Source organism: Notamacropus eugenii, chromosome 5 (assembly GCF_028372415.1).
Source record: "Notamacropus eugenii isolate mMacEug1 chromosome 5, mMacEug1.pri_v2, whole genome shotgun sequence".
NCBI lineage: Eukaryota > Metazoa > Chordata > Mammalia > Diprotodontia > Macropodidae > Notamacropus > Notamacropus eugenii.
In genome coordinates, this window is record NC_092876.1 from 194,298,573 (window position 1) to 194,322,592 (window position 24,020).

General features: G+C 36.8%; 1 protein-coding gene across 7 annotated transcripts in view; it reads left to right on the forward strand.

The window, feature by feature from the left end:
* The window catches only part of WASF3 (WASP family member 3), a 186,488-nt gene that overhangs the window by 127,265 nt on the left and 35,203 nt on the right, over positions 1–24,020 (forward strand). For 5 of the 7 annotated variants that reach the window (XM_072611777.1, XM_072611770.1, XM_072611773.1 and 2 more), the window contains one exon: positions 4,626–4,768. In XM_072611777.1, the coding sequence (XP_072467878.1) occupies positions 4,636–4,768 (133 nt within the window). In that variant the 5' untranslated portion in view covers positions 4,626–4,635. Of the gene's footprint in view, positions 1–4,625; positions 4,769–6,602; positions 6,719–12,639; positions 12,768–24,020 lie in introns of those variants that run through there. The other 2 variants (XM_072611776.1, XM_072611774.1) reach the window with 2 other exon arrangements.

The following is a 24,020-nucleotide window of genomic DNA, read 5'->3' on the forward strand; positions in this document are numbered from 1 at the left end:
TGCACTTACTAATTGCTGTGCTTGGTTTTTCACCTCTCCATTTTTCAAATCATTCCTCACTTGGCTGTCAAGATAATTTTTCTAAATCATGTCCATCCGTGGCATTCAGATATTCATTAGCCTACAATGACTTCTTGTTGTATCTAGGATAAATTACATACTTTCCAGCTTTTCACTTAAAAGCTTTCTCAATTTGTGTCTAGTTTATCATTACAGAATTATTTCACACAACCCCCTTTCACGTACTCTCCATATTCTTGCAAAACTATCTTGCTTGCTATTATCTAAACTTGTCGTTTACTCTGTACAATCTGTCTCCCATGCCTGGAATATATTCCCTCTGCACCTCAGATCCTTAAAATGTTTCAAAACTCAAGATCGGTGCCATCTTCCAGATAAGGTTTTCTTGATATGCCCTGCATTTTTTATATGCATAAATAAAAACTGTCCCCTTACTCTTAATAGAATTCAGGTTTACTGAGGCAGGAACTACTTTTAAAGAAATTAGTCTTACATATAGTAGGCACTCAATAAATGCTTTCTGAATAAATAAAATTAACATTTACTATAATAAATCATAGCATGACATTATAAATGTAAATTAAATATTTCTTTTATAAGAGTATTATTTTTCCAGTTAGAATTTGAAAAGGATTTTTTTTCTTATGATTTGAATGGCACAGGTCTCATAAAATCAAATTTGAGCTGATGTCTTCTTTTTTCTCCCAATAAATTACTCTAGTAAGCACAGACATTTTGACTCAGTGAACCCTAATGGGTGTAGGTTTTTGTTAATAATTATGCTATTTTCCCAGAGAAAAGCATTTTTCAAAAGAAAAGGCTGATCGAACATGTCTCTGCTTTAATTTTTCCTGAGTTCATTCAAAATTCTGCTCAATATCAGAAAAAAAAATCAATCCACTGGGAAACAATAAATAACAGCTCCCAGAGCATTTGACACTTTATTGGAAAGCTGAGAAAGCAATTAACAGGTTAATTAGGGACTTTTAAGAAGGAACTCAGAAACCTCTTTCACTGAATCAGAAAAGACGGGCAAAAAAAAAGTATCCTGAACAATTGAACACATCTTCCCTGTGCTTGGACATTATCAGGAACCTTTCAAGGAATAGAGAAGATGGCAACATCCTGGGCATTATGTCCTGATAAAAGAGGGGAGAAGAGATATGTAGAGTGGCCCAAGAGCAGATATGTATACACATATGCTTGATAAATATTTAATTTAGTGCTTCAAAGATCCATGATCTTGTCATTGTGAATGATTTCCCCTCTCCCTCTATTAATGGAGCTTACAGCCAACCACCTTATTATTGTCTTTTGTAAATGATTTTTATCACTTGAACTCTTCAAAAAAAAGAAAGGGGAAAAAAGAGAAATTCAACGCTTAGAGACTAATCTTCTAGAGAGGAACCTCTCAGAACTTACCTAGGCTTGTAATATAACCCACACTAGTCTATCAGTAGCCTCTATTCAGAGCCTTTCCTGATTGACAGAGCCTGGAGAACTTGTGTTGCATTCACATAGCTTTGATTACACCCAGGATCACCTGTATGCCAGGTGAAGGCATCTAAGTGAGACTCCCATTATGTGCCAGTAACTTGAATGAAATCTAGGGACACACTGATGTGCATACTAGCTTCATTAGTGTAGATCACAGCCCAACCATGTCTTAATTTCCTGTGTTTCTTGGCTGTGTCCATAGGAATCCTGCCACATTCACTCCAATCAATATGCTTGATATCCATCTCCACATCTTCTGATGTTGCATGGGTACCATTGGGGCATTTGGCTCATCCATCAGTTATCTCTTGCTCTTACTGCATGACCAGCCCATCTCATTTTCCAGTCATTCATTTTTCTGATAATATTTTTATATCATTTTCTGGCTCAAGTCTATATGAAAACATATGTACATGCACATACACATACACGCCCATCTTTATACTGTCTGAATTCTTCTGATAGTGTTGTATGACTATGAATGATACAATATGCCACAGTTTATGAAGAACTGAATTTGCAGTTTATCAGAAGTGTTATGGAGAAGGGTCATAATGTGCAAGAGTATGCACTTACATATTACCAAGGAATAATTGGTCAGGAAACAACTATATATTTAATAGTGTTACATGCATTGAATGGATTGGTCATAGGATTGACACATGGGTTGCATGGTGGAATGAGGAAGGTGGGTTCTATTAAACTTACAAATACTTTGGAAAACACTGAAAGTGAGTGCTAAATGTGATGATTTTGGTGATGTGGTGATCCTATTCTATGATGTCAGTTGCCATGTTTATAAAATGATGATAATGACAATGATGATAGCAGGTTGGCATAGGGGGTAGAAAACTGGCCTCAGACCTATCAAGATCTGGATTCACTTCTGTGCCTGGAACATTCTGGATATGCAACTTTGGGCAAGTCATTTGATATGTCAGTGATTCGAGCCACTTTGTCAGACTATAAATTGCAGAGATGATGACCACCTGGATTAGTAGAAAGAGCTTACTCATCTAGGACTTCCCTATTTTCAGTGATATCACAGGTCTAATCTGTATCCCTAATGATAACAATTGGGATTTATATCATATAGTGTTAACAGATTTGCAAAGTGCTTTCCATACATTATCTCACTTAAGAAACTCTAAAATAAAAGATATTTCATAGGAAATCCATTTTCAGATACTACCGTGAAATACTGATTCAGCCATTCATTCTTTGTAATAATAGCTAGCATATATGTTGTACCTATTATTACCATTCCCTGTGCTAAATGCTTTTATAATTATTCTCATTTGATCCTCATAACCCTGTGGAGTAGGTGTTGTTATTATCTTCACTTTACAGATGAGGAAACTGAGGCAGACAGAGGTTAAGTGACTTGGCCAGGGCTGCACAGCTAGTGTTTGTGGCTGGATTTGAATTCAGATCTTCTTGACCTCAAGCACAGAACTCTAGCCAATGAGCTGCTCTCTTGTTTATTAGCTGGTATACATTAACAATAGAAATCTTCTGCTCTGTGTCCCCCTCTGCTCATAAACCTTTAGTATTTTTCTCACCTGTATTTCCCAGTTTGCCATATATTTTAACAGTGCTTTGTTTTCTCCACTTTGAAATATGGAATTTTAATCTATCTTGTTAGCACATCATTCAAGAAAAAAATATTAGCTTGCAGTTCTGTAAACCTTTCCAACAGCCTTTGTAACTTGTGTATTTTACTGCCTCTGTAATTTTTCATCTCCTTTTGCTCTCTTTTCCTTTTCACATACATTAAGAAACATCTTCATCATTTCTTGGTATTGGGTGAGACATTTCCTCTTATCTTAAAGTGGCTTATCTCATTTGAGGTTAGAAGAGTAGTTGGAACTACAAGTATTCAGTAACTTCAGTAATTATTCTCATTTGACTGTGTTTGGGTTAAAGTGCAGAAGAAATAGTGAGCCAACATGAAGTAAGGTTTATATCAGAAACATGAGATAGGGAATTCAACAGAATAATTTTGAATTCACAGATACTAGCTTATTGTGACTTTAGATCTTAAAATCATTTAATCCAAAAGAAACTGTATTTTAAGAATGTGCTACTAATGAAAGATATGGGACTGCCAGTCTGAGAATCATCGAATTATCTGCAGAATGAACTTGTAGCATACCATCTAATGTTCCAGGCCTCTTCATCAGTGTGTTTCTTTGTGGAGCAGTGTTGGCACATTTGGATGGATAGTATGTTTCCTTTGAGAAGGAATTCTTACTCTGAAGATGAATAGATTTCAGAACCCTAATGTATAGGAGACCAGATACATAATGTATGTATTTCAGGGAGTCCAGAAACTCAGGTGGGGGAAAACTGCATTTTATTTTCACTAATGTCAGTTTCCTTTGTAATCCTATGTATCTTAACTTTATGCATTTAAAAACATTACTCCCAGAAGTCATCCATAGGCTTCACCAGAGTGCTCAAGGGGTTCATGAAAAACCCATGCTGTGGGAGTACATTTGTTGAAGAGAAATTATTTACCTCATTCTTTGACCTCTCAGAATTGTTTGTCTAATTCTGTTTCTATACTTAGACCTCTGCCTTCTTCCTAGGAATGCCAATGAAGATTCAGTCATCACCAATATGTTCTAGTGCAAAGAGCATTGGACTTTAAATGAGAAATGTCAATTTTGGACTCTGACTCACTATATAAATCTCCCTCTCTTTCTTTCTCTCTGTCTCTCTATCCTTCTCTCTCCATCTCTCTATCTTTACATCTCTCCTTGTCTCTATCTACCTCTGTCATCTTCTCTTTGCTTTTTCCCTTCTCTCACTTCTCTCCATATGAATCAACTAATTTCCTCACAGACTTCTTGTGAGAATCAAATTTCCTAATTTATTGTATTTGATGAATATAATGCATTGAGTAAGTATTTATTAAAAATCCGTCCTGGGCATGGACCATTACCATCTGATTATCAAGTTAGGTGTGAACCTATCTAGCGCTATAGGTATGATATGGTAACACCTAGCTCTAAGAGACTTATCATTTTTTTGGGTACCATAATTCTTATATTGTTAAGATGTGAATATATATGTTGCTCATAAATGTCTTTTTAAAATTGCAGACTGTAAACTATGCCTTTAGTCAAGCGGAACATCGAACCTAGGCATCTCTGCCGAGGAGCGCTACCAGAAGGGATTTCCAGTGAACTGGAATGTGTAACCAATAGTACCCTGGCAGCTATCATACGACAGTTAAGCAGTCTAAGTAAGTCTTCTTCTTGAAAAGTTTTTCTGATGACCAATGTTAGTAAAATGTTTTAAATATATGAAGATATGTTCTGATAGAAGCGTGTCCTCTGGTATTAGTGAGACTACTTGAAATCAATGAGAGTACATGGATTTATTTACCTCAGGTACAGACATAACCCTCTGCCATTTAAAAATCCCATCTCCCTAGCATCAAGCAGGAATAGCAGTAAATCATTCTGCACATGAAGTTTCATTAAATTGTTGAAATAAAGAAAATCAGTTCTTCAGATGAATGCCTTCAAAAATTCCCATTATTGTTAACATTTGCATCAGGAGATACTACCTTTTGTTGGCATTTTTCAACTATAATCAAGTGAAATAAAATCTTGATCCTGCCACTAATTTGCTGTGTGAACTTGAACAAATTATTTTACTTCTCAAGTTTTCTGTTTCAACATCTGTAAAATGAGTTAGTTGCATCCAACAATCTCTGAACTCCCTTTTTAGATGTAAGAATTTTTAATTCTGAGCATTTGAAAAGGTATGTTTAGAAATTTATTATTTTAAAGTAGGTAACAGATACTTGTACAGCAAATACTTAAAAAAGAGACATGAGCCATGATAGGGTCTTTTGCCAATAGATAATGACTATTCCTTGTTGTTTATAAGGATTAATAATACGACTTAAATTTAAATCAAGGACTTTGCAAAGCAGTTCATGAAATATTCTTTGCCTTTTAAATTCTTCTTAAGTCCTCTTGGTAATACTTTTACTTAACTTAGACTTCACTTCTTATGCCTCTAGCAATAATACTTCTGAATGGAACTTAAAGATGAATTCTTTACGTTTGACAATATTTTAATGAGTTTCCAGCTATGTTGGCTGAGCCTCTTTAAACTGACTTTTCAAGGGGGTAATATGTATATGCTCTCAATTCTTTTCAGAATTTTCAAACATGTTGAATTTCATTTTTTAGGTACTTTTTATAGTTTGGGAATGCTTGAGGTGCTAAATGCTTAGATGTAGTCTTTGAGCCTACTTGAGATCACATTTATGCTAGTTAGAAAAGTACAAGGTTTATATAATCTATTTATTTGGGGTTTTGTTGTTAAGATTTTAGTTCTTTTCAAGCAAGTAAGCAAAACGCTATAATGTAATTTTACACCTCTGTGAATTAAGGGTTATAACAATGATGTAATTGAGAAGTGTTCAGAAGTACACTATTCACTAACTTCCTTAATGCAATTCAGTTTATTCCTATTATAACTGAGTGGTTTTCTAGTTATAAATTAAACATTCTCTTACTCTGGTGCTTTTTTTGAGGTTCACAGAAACTGAAAAGGTAGCTTAAGATTCCACATAATCAGTGTTGTGCCCAAACTCTCATTTAGTTAAAAATAAGATCCATGAGGACTTCTTTTGAAACCACCTTAAAACAGAGAGAAATGTTGGAGATAAAATCAATGTAAAGAATGGTGAGAGGCTCAACTGAACAGGCATCCAGAAGGCATTCAAAAACAAAAATAAAATAACAAACTGAGGAAAAAGGGAAAAGATTTGTAAACACTTTTTATAACAAACTTTTTATCATTGAAGATAGAAAAGCCATCCCACTTGGACTCAGTAACATCACAGTCTTGGATGGGTATATAGAAGACAAGGTAGAAATGACAGTAAAAAATACAAAGATGGGGAAATACCCTGAGTAGGCTAAATGTGCATAGTGTGGCTATTTAACTTATGCCAATCCACCCACCATATGCTCACTTCAGACCTAGATTCCACGCTTTTCCTGCAGTTATCATAGCAAATCTCATATTGTTAATATTTGTTATGTTCATTGTTTCAGTATCCTTGCTGGAAGTTACACAATTGTGGCACCATTTGAGGGATCGATTCACAAAGTATATAAAGAAGACATAAAAAAAAACCCACCTCAGATCCACCTTAAGATCAAACAACAAGGTTTGTAGGCGTACACAAGAGTTTTGACATGACAACACAAGAAATTGCTTTGTGTTCAAAGTTTTCATAGTGGCATTATATGTAATTATCAAAAATCCCCTCCAAAACAAAAACAAACAAAAAAAGCCCAACCTAAATATTCAACAGTAAGGGGATAGTTAAATCATCATGGAATGTTAATGACTCATTAATTAATCAATCAGTCAAACATTTATTATAAAGCATCTATTATATGGTAGACACTGGGGATAGGAGGACAAAAAATGAAACAGTTCCTGCCCACTCCCCCAAGAAATTATTTCCAATTAGGAGAAACACTCTGTACACCTCTAATTATATACAGAGTAATATCAAGTTTCCCAAAAATCTTATTGTAGTTTTAAGCTCTAATACCTCAGAAGTATAAATGCTACAGGCTTATAAAATATTTAATTTTTTATAATATTGATGTTTATTAAAATTCCTCATCACCACCATCTAGTGCTTATCACTCATCACTCTAGTCAATTTTCCAAGCTTGTAAAAACATTTATTGACTACAACTCAGTGACTGAAAGGATTGTATTTGCAATCCTAAACTTGAGATCATACCTACAATGATGTTTCAGTGCATGCATCACAGTTTTGATGTAGCCCCCACAAGAAGGAATGTAGCAGAAATAGATGAGGTGACCAACGTGGCCAAGCAAAAGGGTCCTCTCAACAGAAACACCTGCGTGAGAAAGTGTCATCCTGAAACTGTCTTATGTGCAATGTCCCATCTTGTTAAAATTAAAATTTTATTCTTCAGAATTCACAAGACTTAATAAGTGTAAAAGCAATTTAAATAATTAAACTTTCAAATTTTTTTTCAGTAAGTTTGTAGCCTTTACAGCTCTGAAGTTATTCAGGCTTTAAAATGCACTGAGCGTTTGGGTCACTCTGTACCGAGTATTTGAAGAGAAAAGGCACTAAGAGCTGGAGGAGTCAGCAAACAAAGATTTTGTATAGAACATGGGCCTTGAATTGAAAGATGAAGAGGAATTCTGTGAGACGAGAATACATTCCAACCATGGGCAAAGATGAAGAGAGGAGACGGAGTGTTCTGAGTGAAGTACAGATTGAAATACAGATTTACAACTAGAAGAAACCTTGGAAGTAATTTGTTCAGAGTCACACATTTATATAAGTGTCTGAGGCTAAATTTGAACTTATGCCTTTGGATATGTTGGGGCCAAGTTATGAAGGGCAGTAAAAACCAAACAGCACTTTGTAGTTTATTCTAGAGGCAGTATGTGTAGCCACTGAAGTTTGTTGCTTTTTATTGATGAAGCTTATTTATGTTTCTGCCTTACTTAGGGAAAATCATGTTTTTGACAGCTCAGTGATCAGAGGGATAGCCTACCTATCCAACGAGAAGTCATGTTGGCTACATTGATTCAGCTTTTGTTTTTGTTTTCCATTGTGTTCAGAATGAAACTCTTGGAAAATATGAATAGTACTTAAGCATGGCCTAGGTTTAGGTCACCCCAAATGTGGATAATGGGATTTCCTTTTCTTAAAGAAGCACAAAAATACGGGTATCAGATATGGGACAGCTTTTATCATACCAGCCACAGAAAATGCATAAATCTCAAAGGACCTACAAGTTCTTACAGAAACAAAACGTCTTATTCTCCCTTGTAACTTTAAGACTCTAGATCTAGGCTACAGTGTCTTAGAAGGTTCAGAAAGGTCCAGATCTTTTCATAGCAAGTTTAGTCCTTCAGCTGTCAAGCTGTCCTCTGGGAATGATATTCTTTTCCTCTGAGAAGTTTACTGTTAAGAAACGTTTCTCCCTTGGGGAGGCTAGTACTTAGCTCTCAAATCCATGAACTGTCAAACTCAGGATTATCCACAAGGTGATCCCTGAAGGATGGAAACATTTATTTTCAGGATCAGTAATCTCTACTACTTGCTCAGAAAAGACAGAAGAAGGAATTCAAGAACTGAATCTCCCCTCTTAGTCTCACCTTGGCAATCATTGGCCTCTTATCACATTCTTCCTCTACAAGATGCCATTTTCTACCCCTGAAAGGGAAGAGGAATACGTTTTCTCTTTCTTCACCCGTTTCTTTAGCTGAATTCTGGTCTGGAAGTCTGAGGAATAATTTTTTCCCTCAGGAGAAAAAAAAGAAAAGGGGAAATGATCCAATCTTTGTAAAATTTTTATGCAAATCATATATATATATATATATACATATACACACAAACATATATACATACACATATGTGTATTTATATGTGTGTATATTTACATATATATGTGTATATCTATCTATATCTGTATCCATCTATCCATCTATCTAGTGTATCCTTGATGAGGATAGCAATAGGTAAAAGGCAAGCATTCCCAAGTGACACTCCATAGTAGATTACAACTTTACCATTTCACAGTTGACTAAAAGGAGGAGAGAATACAGAATCCTATGGTGCCTGCTGTTTGTGGATTATAAAAATCTCATTCAGCACAGTGAAACACTCACCCATATATATCAAAATCATACAGATTCCTTGAAATATATCATAAGAAAGAGAACTTGGCTAAATCATAGATACCATATGAAACATGCAACAAGGAGACATGTTCATCGAGGTCTTTGCTACTGTGGTGAAAGAGGTCCAGGGCAGAACCCAAGTGGAAGAGGCACGATAGTAAGAGTGTTTATTTCCCAGAGTATAATATGTAATTGGATGCCACCTATACATATTTTCCATCAGTATATTTATCCAGCTAGACAATAGAAATAAACTTGTCAACTTGGACCTGTAATTAAACAGAAGGAAAAGAGTAGGCTTCATTGCCTTTAGGAAATTGCAAAATTCTTTTCATAGCTCCAAACTATTGTCAGATACAAAGGCCAATCTTTTTGATATCAGTGTTCTGTCAGTATCATTAGTATGATTACGAATACAGCAGACAGTTTGGAGGCAGCTCTTGTGATGGGCAGCATTCGTCTGTCTTTGGCCCTCTGCTGATTAAATTTTGTAGAAGGACTGATATGAAGATATGCTTCATGTGTTTGTCAGATTTGTAGGTAACTATGACTGGGAGAGATAGCAAACACTTTGTATTCTGGAGTTCAGATTTGTAAGTTCTCAGCAGACAAGACTGACATAGGGAATTGAGTAGGATGATATTTAGTAAGGGTTTAAAATTCCACATTTAGGTTAAAAAAATTGACTTCACAGATGGGATGGCAGAGATGTCTAGACAATCACTCAGTCATTAAACATTTATTAGGTACCTACTGTGTGTCAGGCATTGGGGGGAGAGGTTTAAAAGCTGGAAAAACAAAGAAAGGCAGAAAATAATTCCTGGCCTCCAGGAGCTCACAGTCTAATGGGGGAGACAACATGCAAACAACCATGTATAAACAAGCTATATTCATGATAAATTGGAGATGAGTGATAGACGACAAGCACTAAAATTAAGCAAACTTGGGCAGAGCTTCCAGTAGAAAGTTGAATTTTATCTGAGGTTTGAAGGAAATCAAGGAAGCCCCGGAGAGTATTCCAGACATGGAATGAGAACAGCAAAGGATTGTCATGTGTAGTAATAGAAGGCAGCTAGGTGGTATAATGAATAGAGAGCCAGGGATGGAGTCAGGAAGACTCATGTTCCTGAGTTCAAATCTGGCCTCAGACACTTAGTAGCTGTGTGACCCAGGGCAAGTCAGCTAACTGTTTGCCTCAGTTTCCTCATCTGTTAAATGGTCTCAAGAAGGAAATGGTAAATATTTCTGCCAAGAAAACCCCAAATGGGGTCCTAAAGAGTCAGATACAGCTGAAAAAAATTTAGCATGTATAATAAGGATTCAATTTGTTCTGCTTGATCCCAGAGGGCAGATCTAGAAACAATGGGAGAAGGATGCAGAGGGATAAATTTAGACTTCGTGTGGTAAAAATTTCCTAAAAATTAAAGTGATCCAAAAGTAGAATGGACCACTTTGGGTGGTAGTGACTCCCCCTCACTAGAGGTCCTCCATCAAGCTTGGCTGACCACTTGTGGAATCTATTGAAGGAGAGATTCTTATTCAGGTATAAGATTAAACCATATGGATTTTGAAGTTCCTTCTGACCCTATGATTTTTTACTGTACTAACTCAGATCTTTGCCTAGTTATTATTTGTAGTATTGAGACATCCAAGAGTGTAGTGGATAAAGAACTCTGGACTTAGAATCAGGAAGACCTGAATTTGAACCTTGCTTTGGCCACTTAACTCTTTGTGTGACCCTGGGAAAGTCATTTAACCTCAGCTTCAGTCTCTTCTTCTATAAAATGAACTTAATAATGACACCTACCTCACAGGGTTGTTGTGAGGATCAAGTAAGATACCCTCCGTAAAAGAGCATTCCAGAATGTAAAGGGCTATGTAAGTATCAGCTCTTATTATAGTGTTCATTTACTTAGAGAAGATATATTAGATAAGCATTATATCTGGGATGGTGGATGGGAGGAAGAGGTGTAGTTTTCTGGAAAGAACATTGGATTTCTAAAGAAGATGATTTTATTTGTGACTCACTGATTGACTTTATAACATTAGTTTTTTCACATGCAAAATGAGGATTAGGTAAACTCTAGGATCTCTTCTGACTCTAACATGCTGGAGATTTTGTGATTGTGTAAGTAGCAACCATATCTGTAAGCCAGAGAACTAGTTTGTTATATAAAGTGTGAAATGCACTGCAGGTTACTGACTTTTCATCTGTAATGCTATGTATTAAGCCTATGTGTAAAAAAACTGACCTATTTTCAGAATTGAATGGTTCTACGTGTTTATTCAAGGCTTAAAAACAATGGAATTTGATTTTGAAAACACCTATTGACAATAAACATTCAAAATGTAGGTTCAAAAATAATTTTTAATTTGAGGAAAATTAAATTAAAATCCTATTGAGGTTTTTTAAAATTGTTTTTCAATTCAGTAAACATATAAAAAATTAAAGTGAACATATCAAACTCTAAGTGGAGATAAGCTGAAGAAAAAAAAATGAACCCTATTAGAGTTTGCATCCTTGAGAGACTGACTTTATCTTTAAAAGAACAGCCTAGGTCTCACAGGAGCAAGAACTTGCTGATTCTGTTTATCTTTTTCAGAGATAACGTGGCATCTTTATTATAATAACAAAATCTTGGAGGTAAATGGGCCCTTAGAGGTCATTTAATTCAACACTTGCTTGAAAGATGGACCCCTAATAGAATATCTTGACAGGTATTATCTAGCCTTCCCTTGAAAGCCTCCAGTAATAAGGAACTCAACATCATCAAAAACAGTCCATTGTATTTTTAGGCAGCTATGTTGTGTAGTGAATAGAGCACTGGACCTGGAGTCAGGAAAACTCACCTTCCTGAGTTCAAATCTGGTCTCAGATACTTACTAACTCTGTGACCCTGGGCAAATCACTTAATCCTGTTTGCCTCAGTTTCCTCATATGTAAAAAAGAGCTGGAAAAGGAAATGGCAAATCACTTCAGTATCTTTGCCAAGAAAATCCCAAAATGGGGTCATGAAGAGTTGGATATGACTAAAAATGATTGAACAAAAATTATTAGGAAGTACTTTTTGATATTATACCTTCTTTGCAACTTCTACCTTTTGGCCCCAATTCTTAGTCAGCCAGTCACTGAGCATTTATTAAATGCTTCCTAAATACCAGGCAAAAAAATAAAATCTCAAGTCCCTGCCCTTAAGAAACTCACATTCTAATGGATGGTTCTGCCTTTTGAGATTAAGTAAGATAGTGTTAGAGAGAGAGAGAGAGAGAGAGAGAAAGACAGAGAGAGAGAGAGAGAGAGAGAGAAAGACAGAGAGAGAGAGAGAGAGAGAGAGAGAGAGAGAGAGAGAGAGAAAGTGTCTTAGTCATTGCTGGCAAAATTCTTGCTGGTGTCCTCCTTAATAGACTGATCCTCCACCTGGAAGATGGGCATATACCTGAGAACCAGTATTGCTTCAGAAAGGGCCAAGGAACAGTCGATATGGTGTTTGCTGCCCGATGACTCCAGGAGAAATGCCGGGAGCAGAACAGAGGTCTGTACACAAAGTTTGTAGATTTGACCAACACCTTTGACACTGTTAGTTGTGAGGGCTTTTGGAAAATTATGTCAAAATTTGGTTACCTGGAGAGGTTCATCAATATTGTACATCAATTTCATGATGGCATGTTTGCCCAGGTTCTGGATAATGCACAAAGTTCTCGTGCCTTCCCCGTCACCAATGGAGTGGAACAGGGCTGTGTGCTTGCTCCCATGCTTTTTAAAAAGCATGATGTTTTCAGCCATGTTGACAAATGCTTTCCATGAGGGTGAATACGGCATCAAGGTCAACTACTGTACTGTTGGAGAGTTCTTCAATTTGAAAAGGTTACAAGTCAAGACCAAAGTGGAGGGAGTATCGGTGCATGATTTTCTGTTTGAAGATGATTGTGCACTTAATGCAGCCTCTGAAGCTGAGATGCAAAAAAGCATGGATCAATTCTCTGCTGCCTATGCTAATTTTGGCCTAATAATTAATACCAAAAAAACAGAGGTGCTCCATCAGCCACCACCACACCATCCATATGTGGAACTATCAGTTACAACAAATGGAGAAGTTTTGAATGCTGTGGATAAGTTCACTTATCTTGGCAGTGTACTTTCCAGGTATGTACACATTGACAATGAGGTTGATGCAGGCATTGCCAGAGTTAGCTCAGTGTTTGGGAGGTGCCGAATAAAGGTTTGGGAGAGAAGAGGTATTAGACTGACTACCAAATTGAAGGTCTACAGAGCTGTTGTGCTGACCTCATTGTTATATGCCTGTGAAACATGGACAGTCCACCAATGCATGCCAGGAAACTGAATCACTTCCATTTTCCATCCACATTCCAGGAAGATTTTGAGGATCACCTGGCAGGATAAGGTACTAGACACTGAAGTCCTTGCTTAAGCTAAACCAGCCAAGTATTCAAACTATGCTTTAGAGTGCACAACTCCAATGGGCTGGCCACGTTGTTCAAATACAAAATATAAGCTTGCCAAAAACACTATTTTATGGAGAACTTGCATGGAGCAGATAATCACATGGTGGCCAGAAAAAACGATACAAGGACACTCTCAAGAACTTTGGATTTGACTGTGCAACATGGGAGACACTGGCACAGGACCTCTCAGCATGGCATGCCTACATAAGAAAAGGTGCTGTGCTGTTTTAGCAAAGCACAAAGTAAATGCAGAATGTGCAAATTTGGGATATTCACCCCAAATATTTACATGGACTATCTGTGCCCAACTGTGGTAGAGCATTCCGAGCTCATATTGGTCTGATCAGTCACAGCTGGACACACAGAAATTTCACTTTGCAATGGTGATGTCATTTTGGTCCTCTTTGAAGATGAAGGACAACAACCAACCAAGTACAGAATGAATCAGTCCCTTTTCAACATGACAACCCTAGAGCTATTTGAAGACATCAGAACAAGAATCCAAATCCAGCCTCAGACACTTATTTGTTGTGTGACTCGGGGCAAGTCACTGATGGGGAGAATGATAACACCTGCTTCCTAGGGTTGTTGTGAGGATAAAATGAGATTATATTATTAAAATGTTTTACAAATCTTGAAGTACTATTTGAATGCCAGTTATAATAATAATAATTATATTATTTTAGTCTTGTCCTGCTACATCTTTTTTCTCAGTTCTTTCTGTCTCCTCTTAAGGCATGAGTTTCTATCCTTTCTGAATCCTTTTATGTTCTCTGCCTTTCTGTATACACCCATTTGTTAATGCCCTTCTTCACAAGTGGTGTTCAGAGCTAAACACAACACTCTAGATGTCATCTGGCCAGGGAAGAGTGGATTATCTCTTCCTTCATTTTGGATTCTTGTTATGTAGCACTCCTTCAGAGGAATTTGACAGGTAGAGAATGTGTTTAGTTTTAAATATCTCCAAAATAGATCTCTGAACTTGAGTAAGGCCCATCTGGCCAACTCTAGGGAACCTCTATTTGAGGAAAACAAATTGGTGTGTGTGTGTGCACTCTATATGCCCTCTGCTTATATATTATATGTACACAGAGATTTGTATAACAGCCAAACATAAGGAAGGAAGAGAAGTCCCTTCTGTTGTTTGAATTCTCAACTTTAAATTTAAGCCCAAAAGAAAATTGCTTTTTTGAAGTGTAAGGCAAAAATGTAAATTCTGCTGCCTTTTTCTTTAAAGATTTTCAAGTTGATTTATTTTTTTAACTTTTACATTTGTAGCCTGATTTTGTATTCTCACTTCAACCCACTCCTTTTCAGTTTAAATGGTTTCTATTGCATCTTGGGTGACAGGTTTTCACAGTTAAGTTTTCAGAAACTCTTTAATAAGTTGAAAATCCTCCATGGAATTTCACATTCTGGTAGCCTCAAGCATGAAAAAAGCTTCCTCTCTTTGAACACTCAAGTGTTTTTATTTATCTAGTGGGTGGTTAAAAAAAATGCATCACAGTCATCATCACAGCCCAAGTCATTTTTTTGTTTTCCCAATAGCAATCACTAATCATTTGTTTATAAAATATAACCTTACACATCATTTTTTAAAAACATTTTTTGTTTGGTTTTTATATAGAGATTGCTTCTAGAATCTGAGTTCATGCTCTGGAATAGTTGCAATTAGAGATGACCAAGATATTTTCAATAGAAGTGGTAATAGGAAATTCATGATTCAGTTCAACTCCACAAACTCCCCCTCCAAGCAAGCTAGTGTGCTGTGCTCAAAATGGACAAAAATGAATCAAGCCATAGGCAATTATTAAGTACCTACCATGTTTGAGGCATTATGCTTGGTGCTAGGGATGTAGATACAAAGAATGAAACAATCTCTGTTCTCAAGGAGCTTTATTCTCACAGGAGAGATGAGAAGTACATATATACATAGGTACAGATTAAATATAAAGAGAGTATATGAAAATAAATACAACATATATAAGATATGGAGGAACACTAGCATGTGGTGGCATCTAGAAAGGTTTTGTGGGGAAAGTGGTGAACTGAATTTTGAACTGAATCTTGAAGGAAGAGAGACACTCTATAAAATACAGGGGAGGAGGGAGTGCATTCCAGGCATGGGAAAAGGACAGTGGCCATGAATGCACATAAAAGATAGATTATTTTGTACGAGGAACAGAAGAAAGCCATTCTGACTGAATCTCAGAGTGCAGGAAGCAGAAAAGTAATGGCCAGTGAGGTTGCAGAGATGGATTGGGGCCAAATTGTAAAGGATTTTAAAAACTGTTCAGAAGAGTTTATATTTGAGCCTATAGGCAATAGGTAGCTTAGTAGAGTTTCTTCACAGAAGTGACCTGTGCTTAAAAAAAATCATTTTGGCAGCTGGGTGGAGGATGTATTTGAGTAGGGAGAGACTTGAGGCAAAAAAACCCGTAAAGAAGCCTATGCATGATCTAGGTAAGAGGTGACGAGGGTATGAACTAACAGTGACTAGTGAGTAGGAAGAAAGGATTGGATACAAGAGATGCTATGGAATTGAAATGGCAAGATTGAACAATTGATTAGAAGTTGTGAGGCAGTGAGGAATTGAGAGTAACACCAAGATTATGAACCTAGGAGTTGTGGAAGAATGGTGGTACCTTTGGCAAAAATAGGGAAGTTTGGAAGAGAGTAGGTTTTTTTTTAGGGGGGTGGAGTGGGATAGTGACTTGCATTGGATTTGTTGAGCTTGAGATGGCTCTAATGATAACCAGTTTAAAATATTCAATAGGTAGTTGGTGATATGAGATTAAGTTCACAGGGGAAGTTGGGACTCGATATCTAGGAATCATTTATATAGAGATGGTAACTCCTGAGAGCTGTTGACATCACCAAGAAGGAAAGGGTAGAGAAAACAGAAGAGGACTTAAGTCAAAGCACTGGGAAACACCACTGCTAGAGAATATGAGATGGATAATGGGCCAACAAAGGAGTCAGAGATAGAGTGGTCAGATGTCTTTGCTTGAGAGAGCCAGGAAGGAGTAGTGTCTTGAAAACCTAGGGAGGAGAGAGTATCCAGGAGGAGAGGATGGTGACCAATGTCAAATGCAACAGCTGGGTCTTGGCTTGGCATGAAGACTGATGAAAGACCATCCAATTTGATAGTGAAGAGATGGTTGGTAACTTTGGAGAGACCAGTTTCACTTAAGGAATGAGGTTAAATCTGGATTGTAAAGGGTTGAGGAAATGTGTAGACTTTTTTTCCCTAGGAGTTTGACTGAAAAAGAGAGTTACTTTAAGAAAAGGGTGATTTGTGTATGTTTGACATGAGTAGATTCATTCAAGGGAAGAAAGTCAAAGGGGATATTTGGTGAAGAAGATGAAAAGGACTAGGATCAAGCACACATGAACATACGATTGGTCTTTTCATGGAAAAAGTTACCTTATCAAAGACTAGGGGGAAAGGACAGAAAGGGGAGGATGAAGTTAAGGAGTTTGGAGATGCAGGAAGGGAAGACTCAAGTAGTATTAATTCTCTCATTAAATAAGATATGAGGTCAACAGCTGAGCAAGTGGGGGTGGGTGGGAGGTATTCAGTTTGAGGAGATATGAGGCGGTTTGGAATAGCTTTTGTGGCTATTGAGATAGAGTTATTTAGGGAGAAATAAATGCATTTTTTTCCTGCACTGAAAGCTCAGTGGTAATTAGATAACATGAATTTATGGTGCACCCAGTCAGCAGCAGCAGCTTGTGGGTAAGAAGGAGGGGCAATGCCCCTGACCTCAAGGAGCTTACAGTCAATAAATAGAAAACAATTTGAGGAAAGTGAGAATAAATACCAGTAAGTGGTGAGATCAAGAAAGGTATCCCATAAGTGGTAGCCTTCTGGCTTATCCTGGAAGTGAAGCTCTATTGCATTTCACATATCTTATAGAAAAGAATGGAGACAAGGGAGATAGAATGCTGAGTTTGGGGAGCAGTGAACTGGCCAGTTTGGCTAGAATATGGAATGTGTCAAGCAGAGCAGCACGAAATAAGTCTGGGAAGACTGAAGATCGGAGCTCGATTGAGCAGCTTTGAGTGTCCAGCTGAGGGGGTGATTTTCATCCTAGAGTTAATAAGGAGTCTTTCAAGATCCTTGAGCAGACTTGTGATTTAGGAAGAGTATTTTGGTAGCCTTGTGCAGGATTAGACAGGGAAGAAACTGGTAATGATAATAATCACTAGCATTTATATAGCATGTTCAGGAGTGCTGGATGTTTTATAAATATCCCATTTTATCCTCATAACAACCTTGGGAGGGAGATGCTTATTATCACTTTTACAGAAAAGAAAATTGAGGCAGAGGTTAAGTGACCTGCCCAAGATCACATAGCTAGTAAATGTCTAAGACCAGATTTGAACTCAGAACTATCCTGACCGCAGGTCTATGACTCTATCCACTGTGCCTCCTAATTAAAAGTAGACCAATGAGAAAGCTGCTGTAATACTTCAGGCAAGAGGTGCTTGATGAGTATCTGAATCAGGATGGTGGCTGAGTGAATGCAAAGGAGATGTATATGAGGGATGTGAAGTTAAAAATGACGAGACTTGATAATGGATTGGAAGAACCATTTATTAATCACAGGTGGTATTTCTACAGTAGAAATCCACATGGTCCTGTGTGATATTCTACATAAAATAAACAAATCTGATGCCTACCTATTCAGAACCTGCATCCTCATGGATGTGAGGACAGATGTGCTCAGTTTTGACAAAACAGTTTTGACAAAACAAAACAACAGCAAAGCAATATAAGGATGAGAGAGCATCGCACCACTGCTAATTTTTTTTGTAGACTTGTGGCATATGAATTGCTTTGTAAATCAAAGGAGGCTTAGTGGAGAACCTTCAATACAAAGACCTTAAGAATCCTAGGTCTAGAGCTGGCCGGGACTTCAGAGGTGATGTGGACAATGAATCTCAGGGAGGGGTGAATGACTTGCCTATTATCACATATCTGGGTTGGAATTTGGACTCGGGTTCTATGACTGTATGTGCAGGACTTTTCTCCCTTTACTATGCCATGTAACTTTTAAACTGAACAAATTTAGTTTTTAAAATTTTCAGATTAAAAATGTTTTTAAAATGTCCTTCTTGTAACCTTTTAGGTATTACATGAATCTGTCATAAGTGATTTTCCTGTTAATGGAACAATAGCTGACATTTATATAACTTTTTTAAGATTTGCAAAATACTTTGTGTATAATTACAGTCTCACCACAGCCCCATGAGTCAAGGTAAGTTGGGTGGTACAGTGGACAGAATGCTCAGCCTGGAGTTCGGAAAACCTGAATTCAAATCCAGCCTGCTACACTTCTTGGCCATGTGACCCTGGGCAAGTCACTATCCCTTGTTTGCCTCAGTTTCCTCAACTGTAAAGTAAGAATAATAACAACATCTACCCCCCAGGGTTGCTGTGAGGATCAAATGAGATAATACTTGTAAAGTGATTGACCTAGATTCTGGCACATAGTCAGCATCTATTAGATGTTCCCTTTCTTACTTCTGGTCCCATTATCTCTACTTTTATGGATAAGAATGTTGAAGCTTAGAAACATTAAGTGACTTGCCCATAATTATACAACTTGTATTTATTTGTCAGTGGTGGGATTTGAACCCGTGTCTCCTGTGCTCTTTCCATGTTGCCTGAGTAGAGATTAAATTGATCTTAATTCTTAGTGGGTTAAAGTTATATCAGATGCAAACAAACTCCTCACCTCACTAAACTCAAGTACAAGGGCCTCACTTTTCTTCTGCTTGTTTATTTGCTTGCATTTGCTTATTTGTTTGTTTATTTTGATACTCAGCCTCCCCTAGCCTGAGCTGGAAGTATAGTGGCCACTCATGACCTGGATCCCAGTGCTGGTAGGCACAGGAACTTTAAGCTACTGTTCTGTGCCTTTTTAGAAGGTCCCCTCCTCCTGGGAGCTCACCACGATGGTCCCAGATTTAGTGCAGACATCTGATTGGCTTTTGTCTTCCTTTAGTGTAGAATTCTGAGCCCAGGGACTATAAACATGTGCTACCCCTCTGGACTAGGACCTCATTTTCTTCTAAGAATTGTGGAAAGAGTGTTTACAATTGATTTCCTTTCCTTGAGTTATTACAGGGCAAAGTTACAGAGCTTTTACCAATGAGTACTGACAGAAGGGTTTGATTAGAGTGTCTCTGCATGACTTCATAGCGGGTAAAAGAAACAGTCTTAGATTGTCTACATTTTAAAATTTGAATTTTTTTCAATTAACAAGCATTTATTTTCTCTCCCTTCTCGCAGCCTGCCCCACCATTCCTCCCCGGAAAAACAAAACCCTTGTAACAAATATTCCTAGTTAAGCAAAACAAATTCCATATTGACCATCTCTGCTTCTTTAGACCATCAGGCAGTACATGCATTTGCTACAATCCAGCCACAAGATGAGTACTTTTTTCTAAGGTACTGAATAGTGAAGACCTACTCAGAAAGTAGGAGGGCTTATTCTGGGTTTTCTTGATAAGAAATCCTAAGGGAAGAGAAACAAAAAGCTAGAGTAGTTGTTGCTTGCTTTTGCCACCAAAAGAATGATTAGAAACCAAGGATATGCTTTCTGGTTTATAAAAAATTAGGTCCAGACTTCACCGGGTCATGCTAATAGTCTTCACAGCTGAGTAGAAATTAGGGCCAGGAGGAAATAGAAACTATTACGTAAAAGAGACAGATTATCCGGTCTCCTTATATCAAGCTTACCCTATATACTTGTTACATTGCTGTAGAAAATCTTAATTTCTAGATTCCCCTCTCTGACTTTCTAGCACAGGAAGAGCCAAGGAAACTAGTGCAGTTTAGATATTGAGGATCAAATGTAATACCAATGCATTTTGCTTTTTTTAAAAATTATCTCCTGCTTTGGAATTATATTATGGCATTATAATTTTTACAGTGAGAAACACCTTGAGCATTAGAAGTTGAGGATCTTGTAGAAATAACCTAACAACTTTTAATTACAGGCATATAGAGAGAATTTCACAGGTTAAGGAGTAAATTTGAATTATGAATAGTTATGTAGATTAATTCATCGAGATAAAATCATAGTATAAGATAAAGCAGTGCTACACATTAGAATTGTTGTATTTATCCTACTGCATCTATCCACTCATACTTCCTTATCAATTAGATTCTAGGGCTTTGAAAGACTAAAGTTAACTTTTGTTGTCTTTTGTGACACTCATGATTTCCTTATCATTTCCTAGCATGTGATTTCCAATAATGGAATTAAAAGGGTTAATTATATCATGATTCTTATGATTTTTCATGCTTGATTATCTTTATGCTTTCTTTGCCATCTGTCAGATGGAGTTATAGTAACATTTTGTTCTAATTCCATTCTTCTATAAACAGATACCTTGCATCCCAGACAGCTCAGGTGACTTGCCCAGGGTTACCCAGTTACTAGTAGAAGCAAGAGTAGAATTCCAATCAATTCCAATCAATTCTCTACAAAAAGCAGAGAACTTAGGCCTCTTCAGACTTTAGATACAATGGAACCAATGGTATTTGTGTGAAAAATTATACTAGGACTAAATCAGAGCATCGTATCAACTGTTTTTGTTCTATCCATATTTTTCCTCCTGCATTAATTGAATGGTTTTCCATTATAGTTTATCTTTCAGGCCCTTTTCCCCTCCCATATTAAACAATTTTTTTAATTAACTATAAGAACTTTCTTTCCCTTTTTATTTATTAGAATAAATAGACAATAAGTGCAGTAGTTTAAAAACTACTTTTTACAGATTTTTAAAAGCTTCCACTGATATTTAGTATATCTATCTCTCTGTCTATCTTTTAAAAAATCTGATATGTATATGTGCAAGGCACTTCTTTAGCTGGGTGCAAAACTGATCACAAAAATATTGTCCTTAGGTACTTTGTACTCTGAATATAAATGCTTCTGATTACATCTAACAAGAGCTAGAATTTTGAGTGGTTTTATTAGTTATGGTAAGTACATTATCTCACATAGAAGTTTTAAGGGTTATTTTGAAAGGATACAGTAAATGTTTGCTTTTGGATAAATGGGATAAGGTGGCCATAAGGAAAGATGTTGAAAAAAAGGGTACAAAGGAAACTGATCCAAAGTGTTTTTGTGCGGGTGAAGGATATTATTAAGAGCACAATGATAATATTATTTTTATCAAGTAGATGGATTATAACCGTGTAGATGGATGAGAGTTGTTGGAAATCATGCAGAGGTCAAGAGTTGATGGAAACATTATGTCTTCAAGTTCCTTTTTTTTCAACTTTGAATATAAAATAAAGAGACATAGGATGGGAAATCAACAAGGATAATTAGAATAGTTCCTCGACTAGTTGTGTTAATTCATTAGGGTGGGTACTGCTTCTACTGACACAGACTGTATGACCCTTCCACCCTTGGATGTTAGCAAAATGACAACATTTGGTACTTATGAGGAACCTGAAAAATAATCAGTAAATATTTGATGAAGATGACAGTGAGGAAGAAATAATCTCCAAATGCTGTCAAATTCATAGGCTCTTCAAGGCGGTATAATTTATGCAGAAGTTCTCACCATTCAGATCTATTGATAAAACTGAATATTTGCATAGATTTGACAGTCTGCATGAGTTATTGTGGCAGAAAAACATCCCCATCCCCATGGTGAACCTGACTACAAGCTTTTTGTAGTCTAAGTAGGCTGGTTCTCAGAAAAAAAAAAAAAAGGACAAAGTTCATTGCAAAGCAATACTTAAAACCCCTAGGGCTTGGAATAGTCTTTGAGAACCTAGGTGACCTCTGTGCCTTAGTGTGACATTGGAGCAGAACTTTTAATTAGAGTAATGCAAGATGGAAATCTAGTAAGTAGTGGGATTTGGAATGAAATACTTCGGAGACAAGTGTGAGAGGGTGAGCGTTACAAAGAGATGCTATTGCCAGCTCTGGCTCCCTCTCATTTGTTCATTTGATATGGAATCAAAGCAAAGCCCCATGAAGCTTTTGCAGAACACAAGTAAAGTTGGGGAGTTGGGTGCTTTCTTTCCCTCTCTTCCTTATGGACTTTTGTAGTAACAATCACAACGTACACATGCTAACTATATCCAGCCGTATTTCTAAGACAGTAGAAATACAGGCAACAACCTCTGGCTTTATCAGATCTATGCAAATATTCAGTATCATTGGTATATCTGGATGGTGAGAATTCTGCATAAAGTATACTGCCTTGAAAAATGTATCAGTGTAACAGCATATGTAGACTATTTCTTCATCACTGTCATTCTCATTAGATATGTATTGATTATCCTTTGGGTTTCTAGTATGATACTAAATGTCATCTTTCTAAAGTCCAATTCTTACAGGAGTTCACAATCTCATGGTACAGTACTTGAATTTGTTATGACTTTTCTTTCACCCATTTAAAAAAAAATATCCACCATTATGAAAGGGAACAAGGGGTAAAAATGTAGCTTCAGTGAAGACTTTAAAAACACCCACATGCTCATACACCCATGCACCTTCCAGTTTGCAAAATATTAAAGGCCTCTTAAACTTTCATTCTTTCTCTTTTCCCAAATAACAAAGGCAATTTGAAGGTGATAGCAAGCATTGGTGGTCAGTGGTGCATTATGAATACTGTCTATTAATTTCAATTTAGTTTAAGTTCTTTTCTTGAAGCCAATCTTCTTAAGGCCTGATTTCTTTTGAAATAAGACTCTGTGGTCATTTGAATAAATGACACCCCTCCCAGTCCACTTTTTTTTCTACTCATTTTACTTAGATGTGTGATGAGGCAATATGAGGATATATTTCTATACATTGGTGATATTTTTCCACCCACTACCTACAAGATATCACAGAAGACTCTAAGATAATCATTGATAAATTGATGCTAAAAAAGTTTGATTGTTTGAAGGAGACTGGGGAACGTTGAAAATACACTAGGCTTTGTATTATAGCCAGTGTTAAATTCATTGTATGTGGACCTGGAAAAAAATATCCAATGTAGGATATGATTGAAGTTCTTGAAGAACTATCTTATGACCTGTCTTTCTGTGACATGGTTCCATAGAAACACATTATGTTGTGAAGCTCTAGGGTAATGACAGACATTCTGACAACTAATCTTCCTCTCAAGCTGCAGTGGAAAGTAAAGAATCCTTTCTTTTGAGGATACTTAATGACATACTTATTACCATAATGTCCATGATACGGGAATAGCTAGGTGGCTCAGTAGATAGAATGCTGGGCCTGGAATCAGAAAGCCTCCTCTTCCTGAGTTCAGATCTGGCCATTGACATTTACTAG